At 43.7% G+C, this 12,149-nt stretch overlaps 1 protein-coding gene across 2 annotated transcripts in view; it reads right to left on the bottom strand.

Annotated features, from left to right (window-relative positions):
- LOC106746602 (pikachurin) overlaps positions 1–12,149 on the bottom strand; it is a 112,624-nt gene that overhangs the window by 18,437 nt on the left and 82,038 nt on the right. For both annotated transcript variants that reach the window (XM_014623359.1, XM_014623358.1), the window contains exons 8-9: positions 10,926–11,112; positions 4,232–4,371 (exon numbers count right to left, since the gene is read on the bottom strand). In XM_014623359.1, coding sequence (XP_014478845.1) covers positions 4,232–4,371; positions 10,926–11,112 — 327 coding nt within the window. The remainder of the gene's footprint in view (positions 1–4,231; positions 4,372–10,925; positions 11,113–12,149) is intronic.

The raw sequence follows: 12,149 nt of genomic DNA, 5'->3' as shown, positions 1-12,149 counted from the left end.
CCCCCCCCCCGCTTATTGTGCGGATAAACACCGTCATTTACGTGCGAGCCGACCGACGGCACGATCGATTCTCGTACAGCGTGTCGCATTTCACGACAATAAGTCCACGGTTGAGGAGGAGGAGGGAGGGGGGTGTATCGACGGCGATGGCTGCGGCGGAATAATGCATATTCAGCGGCAGTTTTTAATATCCAGCCGATGAAGAATCGCGGCCGGCGCGGTATTGTGCGCACAGTGGCAACTTAAAAAAAAAGGTGAAACTTAAAAAAAAACGCGAAATGTAAAAAAACGCGAAACCTAAAAAACGTGAAACCTAAAAAAACACGAAACCTAAAAAAAAAAGACGCGAGACCTAAACGCGAAACCTAAACGTGAAACTTAGCCGCGAAAACCTATGCGCGCAACCTATGCGCAGAACCCATGCGCAGAATCCCTGTGCGGAATCTATGCGCAAAATCTAACTGCGAAACCTAACCGCGAAATAAAAAAAACGCGAAACCTAAGAAAAAAATCCAAAACCCCAAAAATACGAAACCCCCAAAAATCGAAAAAAAATGAGACCTAAAAAAACGAAATCTAAAAAAAAAAAAACGCGAAATTTAAATGAAAAGAACGCGAAAACTAAAAAAAACGTGAAACCTGAAAAATCTAAACGGGTAATTTAGCCGCGAAAACCTATGCGTGCAACCTATGCGCAGAACCCATGCGGGGAACGTATGCGCGAATCCTTACCGCGAAATAAAAAGAACCTTACTATTTAATTAAAATTGCATTTGCATTTTTATACACAAATAAGACAGTTAAAAACAAGTTTATCTCTTTGTCGTTCCGTTCCTACCAGTTGAGTGATATCGTGCGCGAAGCGTAGATTGAAGACACCTTATTGATTGCGCCGTGTTTCGCCGTTAGAACCAATAGAAGACAATTCCGGCTGCAAATTCTTACTACGGGGCTCTATGAGGTTGCTTTCGTGAGCAATGAATGATCCGTCGTTGTTCGCGCGAGATGGATGGCAGGTCTAATTTTGGAAGTGACGGACCGAGACGGGCGAATTGTTCGATACGTGCCGCCAGTGGATCAACTTACAATCAAGTGAACACGATAATGAGACAGCATAACGGAACAACATCGCGTCTGATGCGATGTTAGCATGTTTGATGTCTGCAAGCAAGTCTGGCCTCGTTATGGGCCATGATACCAGCTGCGCATCTAGCGAGAGATGCGAGAGAACATGAACGAGAAGGAGAGGGAAGAGAAGGAACGAGAGACGATCTATAAATTGCGCCTGGCAGTCGCGTATCCCGAGTTACATAACACACATACATAGACGACGCGACACGTGCACTTCCGTGCGAAAACTCTCCCCGTCCACGTGTGTGGTTGATGGACTGCTTAGTCGAAAGAGAGAGAGAGAGAGAGAGAAAGATGTAACAGCGGGCGCACGTGAACGCGCGCGTGCACGGTTCGCTCGAAAGTTAACCGAAAAAGCTCTTTAGCAGTTGGAAAACTACCGTTCGGTGAATGAAAAAACAGAGTGCGGCTGTCATTTTCGACGCTCGTCGAATTACCCCCTTCCTCTCATAAACTCGTCTCGTGCCTGCCTGCCTACCTGCCGCGAAACTTCGGCCGCCAACAACAACAGAGTGGGGATATATCTGATGTTTTCGGGCGTCCGATTCTCCCTTTATACTTTAATTTCATCCCTCAATTTTCACAAGAATATAGCTCAAAAACTTCAACACGACAGAAGATCAAACGGCGCAAATAACACAACCGAAAGCGTTTGCAGACAGAAACTGCCACCCACCAGCTCCAACTACTATACATAGTAGATGAAACAGATTCTGTTGGGTACAGTTGAGTACTTTACAGCCGGGAAACATAGACGTGTCAGTTTACCATATCTATGTCAGTTTCGATTCTTTTCCTCCACTAGTTATTATTAAAATTATAATTATTTTTGGTGTCAACTGTGTCTTATTATTGTTCTAATTATAAAAAATAGTTGGTATTTGTAATATGCATATAAATTATTATCACTGACATAATACATTTGTGTTGATAATATTATCAATCACATTTATTGAAAAAAATTATTTTTGATTATTATTATTAGTATTATTATCATTATTATTATTTTCCTACATATATATATGTTATCATAGTTACAAATGCTACACTTTTTCTTAGTGCAGACGAAAGATCGATTTAGCACGGTTCGGCGGCCGGGATATGGAATTTCGATCGATATGTTTCTCTCGCGCGGTGTATCGTTCCCCTGGAAATGGATGCCTTTCGGCCGGGAAACGCGAGGGGGAACCTCCCTTCACCCCCGTGGGATCGGTCGTGGCCGAGAGACAGAGCGGCGAGATATCTCGAGAACTGGGTTTGTTATGGATTCTGATAGCGTATCTTTTTTCATCCCGAAACGTAAAAAAAATAGAAGCCGGAAAGAAGTAGCGCGCAGTTGGGCGGCGATACTTCGGGGCCGGGAGTTTCCGCCGGGGACGGTGTCTTTATCAACGCGGTTTGCCCAGCTTTCTTTCTTTTTTTTTTCACGCAATCCTACAGGCGGCGTGGCCGAATTATTGACGTGACTTCTCAACACTATCGAAGTTCAACTGCGTGACGTGTCAACAATAATGCGTTATGGCGGAAGACGAGGTTTCTTAATAAAGATAAGACCGCGTCGTTCGAGGAAGCAGCGGAAGGGGGAAAGAATTCCCTCGAAATGATTGTGCGTTTCTGGAATTTTTTTAAAATAAATACCCCGACTCGTCCAGGTCGAATGCTTCGTCGAATATGCGCATGCATACGCGCGATGGGGTTGTGCGCGCGAGAGATCGTTATCCTATTTGTAATTTTGAAGTTTCTTTCGCGCCTATATAAAGAGCTTAGTGAAAAAGCACCGGGAAGGTGCATAATTTATGAAGCTTATATACGGCCGTTCGTGCTCAAAGTGAGCATCACGAATAATGGATCCGATACACTTCTGCCCCGCAGCCCTTATGGCGGTTTCACGAATACTTGATTGTAATTATATTCGGAGAGAGATATAAATATATGAAGAGCTACGTTAACGCTCATTAGCGACGGGAAGGTATAATCCGATTCGTCAGATTACCACACGTTAGATTATTCACTACTTCGATATTCCCGATTGATGAATTCGTACGGGCGATTCAGAAGAGCAATGGTGAATTTAATCGCGCGGCTTAGAGAATATTTCCGCGCTGTCTTGCGGCTGTCCGGGGAGAATTGGTAGAATTTCTATTTTTATACGATTATGGATTGCACCGTCCGACGAAATTTGATCTTTTTTCACGCGTCACGAATGTGAACAGTCATTTTCGATGTATTTCTACCGATTTCATGTTGCTCTTTTTCATTTAATTTGATCCGATTATATTATGTAAGTACAAAAGCGCTTACTTTCGAGCGTTAAGATGCAATAAAATGCCTTTCCCTTGTATTAAATGTTATTTTCAAATCGTTGTATCTCGAAAACGAAAAATTATACCGAAACGAAACATATTTTAAAGCTAAAAGCTGATACTCTCATGCGGCATTAACAAAATTTAGAGAAAGAATCTGTTGTCGGCGCTACAACGCAATGAAAAGCATCAAAATTATTTTTAATCTCTGACGCTATTTTTCTCCAAATTATGACGTGATAGCCAAATTTGGACAACCGATTCGTGTTCAACAAGCAAAAATACATCGGAAATAACTGTTCGTATTCAAGTTGCAAAATAGTATTGGACAATTTTATAGATTTTTCCGAGGGCGCGCACACACACACACACACACACACACACACACACACACACACACACACACACACACACACACACACAAATCTGAGTGAGTTATTTTCAGTTCGTAAAGTAATATAACGAGAGACTACCTCTTCTTTTATTTCGATTTATTTCTCTCTCTCTCTCTCTCTTTCTCTCCCTTCTAATTCCCGTCGTTAAAATTTCGCAACTCAACCCCCTCAAAAATTGACTTCAGCGCGAATAACTTAGCATACGCCGGCAAAGTTCGGTCAAACATCTCAGGAGCGGCGAGTGCAATCAAGCGAACTTGGGGATTCGATTCCAGGGGGCGGAAAAAGTTTCGGTTTCGACTTACGGTCGGCCGGGATATTCGGTGCGCCGTTGACTGCGTGAGAGTTCGCCGCGGCCGTGTGTCGCGCGCTTATAATTCCTAACGGAATCGATTCGATTACCTGCAGGTCCACCCGGGTCTCGCAGAGATCGCCCGTGTAGCCGAGTGGGCAGAGACAGACAGCGGTGTCGCCTCCGGTAGTCAGGCATTTCCCACCGTGGGAACACGGCACCTTGCTGCACCTGTCGGCCGTGCACTCCTCTGGAACGACAATAAATCAGGCGATTTAATAAAAGTTCCGGCGGGCCGCGAAATCGAGAGAATTACGCGCGAGCAGGGAGAATCGGATCCGAGGCCGACTCTCGACTCGGCTCGACTGCGCGCCAGATAAAACTGATAAAACCGCTCGCGCACCTCGACAGATCCTCCTCTCCGTCGATTTATCGGCCCGGCGGAGTATCAATCTCTTTCGCCTCGTCGTATTTTCGACGATATCATTTAGCGTACGCGCGAGCACTGACGGCGAATTTTTGCGCGACGTTGACGTTCCTTCTCTCTCTCTCTCTCTTTCTCCCTCTTTCCTTCAATCGACACGACGGTCCCGACGTTGAGCTCCGCGACGTGTGCCACCGGGACATCCAGCCGGGAATATGCGACCCCCTCTCCCTCCTCTTCCATGATCATATCTTGCCCGCCGACGTATATATTTAATATATCGTATGGTTTTCGCGCCGTCAATTTGGTACGAAGAATGAAGAGCACAAAAAGGAGAGTCCGCGAATGTTCCGCGAACAAAAAATTTGGGGAGAAAAGAGATCGAGAAGAAAAAGAAGAAGAAGAAGAGAGAGAGAGAGAGAGAGAAAGAGAAAATATCGATCGGGTGATACACAATGAACGAGCCTGGACGATTTTTGCTCCCCGCCGCGGAATGTGCCCAACGAGTTGAACTCTCCGGGCCAAAGTTTTCCAATCTAAGGGGTGTTATCTTTCCAGGGGGTCTCTCCGTGCACGGGGAGGGAGGGGGGAGGGCGAACGTAGACGGAATCGAAGAGTAACGCGTAACTTTCGATTCTAAGAATCCCCCGCCGCCTCTCTCATCCATCTCCGTGACCGATACCTACGATATCTACCTACCTACCTACCGTTGTAACAGATCGTTTTGATACGCGATAGTGAGCGAAAATAACGCCGAAAATAACGGGCGAAGTAACATAATAATTGATGGCGCAATTTCTCGCCGTTAATTGACGCTCCTGGATATTAATGAGAGATCGCGTTTGATCTGACGTCCCGCCGCGCCCGTTAGTCCGAATCTACAATAAGTGTGTAGTGAGCCTTCGGTTTTTCGCCTGAGCAAGCGTAACGCAATTTCGTTTTCCGCTAAAACGCCGAAATTTTGGGAAATGCGGCGTTTGATAGCGCAGCAAAGCGTTTTTTGGCTCAAAATTACGTTACAATTAGGCGCTCAGAGCAAAAAGCAAAAAGGCTTCGCTCCACACGCAGAAAATTTGTACCGAATAACACAGCATGCAAATAGCATAATTTATTAGATTTATGTCGCAAGATTAGATTTAAACGACGTCCCCGACATTTGCCGAACGGCAGATGGGGCTGTGCAGCATGAAAAGTCACGGGAGGAAAACGGAAAATATTTTACTCCTGCGATTTCCCCACCTTTCCGCTACGGAGAAACGGCGAGCATTTAAACAACAACATGGATGTGGTACGCCCAAGTGTAGTATTTTCGGGTTAAAGCTTACGAAGCTGGAATCGAAAGCGACGCGACGAACTGTCGTCGTCGGCTTTGTATTCTTCCCCGACTCCTCCCGTCATTACTCATTGCGAGATACACAACGCTCGTTAATAAGAGTGGCGCCAGTCGATCATGAGCGCATTATACGTGGCGAACATACACTAAAGTTCGCGCGCACGCGCGATAAATATTAATTAAATATTCATCTCTCGGCAGTCGCGCGTGTGGTATTTTATGAATCTGCATAATGACGCTTCGATAGGTATCGATTAGTACTCGATAATTAATACCGCACTTCGATAAAGAGCGTACTCTCCATGGGTATCGTGTGGTACATCATCCGTGTGTAACTGATTATGTTGGAGAATACACTCGGGTGAAAATTTCGATGGTACTCGGACGTTTTTAAGGACCGTTTCAAGCGCCTATTTAGGTGACCTGTAGGCTGTGGTAAAAATTTGCTTTCGACGATACCACACTTGTTAACTTCTCTCTTGAATGTTTGGCTCGACAGAATCAATGAATGTTAATCCTTTAATTTAATTTTAATGCTACCTTGAAGCTATAAATGCTCCCGATATTTCAATTATTAAATTCGCATGAATATTCGAAATATCCTACTTTACCGCTAAAAACGGCGAAAACGGAAATTTAAAATATCATTATATTGTCAAAGTAGGAATGAATTATATATTAAATTATATCTTTCATAAAAATCATATAATAATATTTTGTTATATTAAAGATATAATTTAACCGTATTAAATTATATCATTATATCATTTATTGATACCTATTTTTGCCATCTTAACTCTCACTGTGTTAAAGGATAAAAAGTTTAATGTAAAGCTAAAATTTCGATCCAAGGAATTACCGCTATTTATCACGTGATCCGAGTCACAATTTTGATACTATTCCGACATTCTTAAGGATAATTCGCGTCTATTTATATGGCTATACTACGTATATTGTCAAAGTGGATTTTTTAGGAACAAATTATATCATTAGAATTACACCTACTTTGCTATCTTAGCTTCTGCCATTGTAGAATTAAAGGTTTAACATAGGATCAAAATGTCGACTTCGGTATTTGTGCCGCAACGTCGATCGCGAACGCGGATTCTCTTGTAACTTCGAGCATATTTCGCTCGGTTTTTTCGCCCCAGGGAAGAAGCGAACTTCGTCTCAGAGAGACGAAGGTAGGCGAAACGCGCTCCCCAAGTCGCTCGCATCCTTCGACGCCAAGAGCGTTTACTTCGTCATTATTCACACAGCCCATTAGCACACAAATGTTTACCATTAATATCGTCTCACACTCGCACACAATTGGTTATTTCGAGTATGACCGGCGATAAATATCAAAATTACGGCCGGCGTACGCTGCGAACAATGGCGCCCGATGTTGCAAAATAGAGATAACATTTGCTCGCTGCTGCGTCGTGATATAAATACTGGACAGACGTTCATTACTCAGCTGGTAATTAATGTCGCGCGCGCACACATATGCACTTATATATTTAATACGTAGACGGGCGTACATACGCGCGTACGTACAGCTGTTGCACAGTCAGATCTAAACGACTTCCCCCCCCCCCCAAATGTTGACAATTAATTACCGACACTCTGCCAACGATAACGATGATAATTACTCGCGATAGCTATCGTCTTGCTTGACACACGTGATCCATCGCGGGTCACTTTGCTCTTCACTGAGTAAAAGCGTCCTGTGATCGTATCGTTTTTGACATAATTAATGTCCGCTGCTTTCAAGCGAATGTCACAGCAGCGGGTCTCCTTTCGTTTGCGCAACGAGACTCAGTTAACTCGTAAATTAAAGAAGAAGAAGCTCGAAACGCGCTTCTCGCCCGATGTATGATTATAATCGAGTCATTTGTGTCATTTAAAGCCGTCGCCCCAGCACGATTATTTCTCGTTGCACAGACGTGTCAACAACACGTTAAAGAGTAGAAACATACGCAATGTTCGTCAATTGGAACGCTCCAAACAACGATCGCGAAATTCCCNCTCTCTCTCTCTCTCTCTCTCTCTCTCTCTCTCTCTCTCTCTCTCGGCATTTCGCGATAAAAAAAAAAAGAGAAAAACATCGACACTGAATTAAAGAGTACACTGTTATCGGATAAAGTGGCGGAAGCGCGACAACCTGTATCGTATGAACGGCGTCCCGATATGAATCGTAACCCGAGTCGAAATTTTGGTCCTGTGTGATTCTTTGAACCTTTAATTCTACAACACAGTAGGAGCTAAGATAGCAAAATAGGACCAATTCTAATGATATAACTTATTACTACGCTGATGATGTCTTAAATTTCCGTTACCATTGTTTTTAGCGTCAAAATAAGTTATTTTGAATATTAATATTAATATGAATCTAATAATCGAAATATCGAAAACGTCTGTAGCTTCGAGGTAGCATTAAAATGAAAGCAATAGAATATAAAGGTTTAAGAGAGATTTTAACGAGTATAAAGTATCGTCAATGTAAGTTCGTACTACTTAAACCAGCTTCCGAGTTAGTGCCGCGTCCTTCATGAATTGTTGTTTCCAACAACGTTTCGTAAATATTTTAGTTCGCTTCTTTACGATGAGGAGAATGACCCGAAATTAGCCCGAAATTAAATTATACCTCAACTCGAAATCTAAATTTTTACTTAATCTAAATTTTTACCAGTTATACTTGGAAAAAATAAAATGTTAATTTAAAAATTTTTCACATGTCCCAGAAAGTCTCTAAATATTGTGTTAAAATAACATATTATATTCGTTGTATATGTTACTTTTTAACACACCGTGAAAATGTTTAATTATTTGACAGAAACACATTTTGTTCTACATTTATATATGTTGTTTCAACTTAAAATATGAACAAAGAAATTAAAAAATACGCAAAGGAGTAGTTAATGTAACTTATAAAAAAGTACCACTGGAAAATATTTGTACTAAGTAAATAAAATAAATGTTACATTTTAATATAATTTTGAGGAACTTCTCGTGTTATATTAACATATGAAATTAATGACTTTAATTTAAATTATTCGTAAGAGAAACATTTGGTTTTAATCAATTTGACGATTTCATATGTCGAAGTTTATAATTATTTAAAGACTCATTTTAATTTATGTTAATGTTAAAATAACTTTAAAAAATATTCATTTCCTAAAATAATTATGTTAAAATAACTCAAAATAATTTCACTTTTAAGCGACACATGAAAAATGTCGAATTACCAAATTGACGTGAATTTAACACATGAAAACGAATCACGAAAATAATAACGTATGAGCTGTGTCAATTGAACTGTTAATTTGGCATTGAGGTATTTAGTCAAAAGTCGGTAAACGAGATGTTAACATTCAGATAAAAGATTTTTTTACTGTACAGGTCTAAATAGATGCAAACTGCCCTTAAGAGCGTTAAGGTAGCATCAGAATTTCAACTCGAGAAGTTACGAGCTTTTCGAGCGATCTCCGCGGCGATCCGAATTCTCCTCACGACAAGCCATTTGTCGGAAAAAAAAAGAAGAAAGAAAGAAAGAAAGAAACATGAAACGGACGTTCAATACAGAATTGCCGTTTTACTGGTGTGCAAGCGGCGAAATAAATAATGCGGCTCGCGTGTGCACGGACGAATTATTATTATTATTAATGTTCCGTCGCGCAACGACTGTAAAGCCGTCGGCGGTGCCAGCGCTGAAATATGCGAAACAATTAATAACTGCGAAGCCCTAATTGGCAGCCTTACAGCTACGACATCGGTCGGTCAGAATGCGGCCGGGCGTTACCGGGCGACCGAATTAACGGCTATATCGGCAAACGGATACAACAGGTGTCACATGAATTTAGTCGGCAAATCCTCCGATGCCCGCTCGATTTAACTCCGAATATATTCTTCGCCTCTTTTTTTTTCCGCCACTACGGCGGCGGTGGCGGCAAACGGATTTCCTAAGTATCCTTCTTGCGCGCGCGTGTCTCGGAGCTTAACTCGCCGGATGATGTAACCATAATTAACCGAATGCGTCCCGTCACGAACGAATTGCGAATTAAATTCGAGGGATCCTGCGTCGTGCGTTTTATTATGCCGCAATTTTTATCCGCGTCTCCGAGTCTCTGTGTACTTCGCGATAAAAAACTGGAACGACGTCAGAAGGAAAAAGGGGAGACCGGGGCTGTGAGTCACGCGTTAGTTAGTTGTCACGAAGCTTATATCTCACTTAATAAAGTAAAAAAGCGTATTTTTCTCCATAGTGTAAGTTACCGGTATCGTGTTATTTGGCGTGCGGAATGACTCGTGGTTAACGCACTGCATGTAAGGGTGTTGGATAGATTTTAGTTGTTTTCTCGGTCGTCATAGTTCAATCGACTTAAACTGCAAATGTATAATGGATGAGAGACTTAGCGACAGACGCCGTGTATAAAAAGTGCGACAATAAGCCACGGGCTCCGTCCTACTTTCCATTTTATGGATACAGTTGTTATCATCTTTGATCTGCGCACGAGGAAATTCGTAGAGTTCGCTTAACGAAGAGGGTCGCTCCGAGAATTCTGAAACGTCAACTGCGCGACTGAGATCCAGAAACCGATTATCAATCTCCCCGACTGCCGGACTTTCTTTCGAGCGAGCCGGGCTATTTTTGCCAATTATCGATCACCTAATGCGATTACACTGTTGAAACGTTTCAGAAGGATTTTCTCATGTAGGTCGAAAGTAACGTCACGTAATTTTATTCAAACCCGAAAGAATCCCGGGCGGATATGTCGAAATTTCGGACGAAAAGCCCGAATTTCCTTTGCTCCTATCAGCCGTTTCGCCCTACTTCCTCGACCAAGGTAACTCGGCCGAGACCCTCAAAAAGTCTCGGCGGTTTAAAGAATTTTAAGCCGTTCGAAAGTTCCATCTGCACCGTATCCGCCATGCTCGGAAGCAAGCAATCGAGGGATCAAGGAAACTCACGATTAGAACATCTCTCGCCCGGGTGTGATCAAGAACCGAAGGTTAGAAGATGAGGGGGGGGGGGGTAGCGTTGTACTGTACGGGCTGTACTCACCGACGTCGAATCCGTTCGCGGCGTCGCCCTGCGGGGCCAACGGGAAGCGATAGTGGTGCTCGTTCGCCTCCAAATGCCGGATGCAGCCCTTAAATCCGGTCCTCACCGGAAGTCGCTCCAAACCGGTCGTGTTTCCGGGCCCGCCGACGAAGAGCGGCTCACGGAACGTAATCCTCGAGAACAAGCCCTGCAATTGAAGCCGGAATTCTCTGGTTACACGTATGTAGTAGCCGTAACGTGCGCGGACCGGTGGCGCAATTGCGGCCGCCTGATTAATGCATGAAATTATTCCGCCCGGCAAGTACAAGCGCAATGCCGGGGTACTCCCCCCCCCCCCCCCCNNNNCCCCCCCCGGGTATCCTTTTGTATATTTCTAGGGCGGCGGTAAAACCGACCGAGTCCTTCGCGAGTCTTCCGCACGCGCGCGTATGAAAAATATATATCTCCGCAAAATATCCCAACCCTTCTCAACCCGCGTGTTCCCGCTTTTACAACTCGCCCTCGCGGGTTCGTTGTAAGATCCGTCTACGTTCCACGTCATCCGTTCTGCACGAACAATAGGATGGGGGATTACAAAAAGGATTATGCTGATCTGGCGAGAGTCATAGTTGCTGTAACTTAATACATGGCGAGCGGATGAACGAAAGATGAAAGATCGGAGTCTACCGCTTACTGGTTGCAACGAATATCGCCAAAAAGGGAGAAAAAGAGAGAGAGAGAGAGGGAGGAAGGATAGAGGAAGGGAGGGAGAAGCGCGACGACGACGTTGACACGTGCGGGAAATTCTTCCGTATCTTCGTACCTTCGATCCGCGTTATTTTCGCGACTCGTGTCTTTCGCGTTTCGCGAAATTCACGTTCCCCCCATATATATATATATATATATATATATATCTCGTAAGGCAAAATGTACCCGTTGTCAACCAATACATATCGCCGTTTCATTGTGCATTTTATATTCAAGCACACGCTCGCCCTCGTATGTCTTGCGCGCGATCATAAGTCGCCGTAGTCGTCGTCGTCGTCGTCCTCGTCGACGCTCGAATTCCATTCTCGAAAATTCTCCGAATCGGACAGGAGGATCGCACGCGAACGAGCGGTCGCGGAAGCTTTGGCAACAAGCTGTGCGCTCCAGTTTTCCGCTCTTTCTCCCGAAGCGAAGAGAATGCGGCGTGATGAGAAAAAGAAGGACAGGAGGTAGAGAGAGAGAGAGAGAGAGAGAGAG

The sequence above is a fragment of the Dinoponera quadriceps genome, unplaced genomic scaffold (assembly GCF_001313825.1).
Source record: "Dinoponera quadriceps isolate SergipeBrazil2010 unplaced genomic scaffold, ASM131382v1 scaffold1573, whole genome shotgun sequence".
NCBI classification, from domain to species: Eukaryota; Metazoa; Arthropoda; class Insecta; order Hymenoptera; family Formicidae; genus Dinoponera; species Dinoponera quadriceps.
Note: the sequence above shows the minus strand (reverse complement) of the source record. Positions and strands in the feature narration are given on the sequence as shown.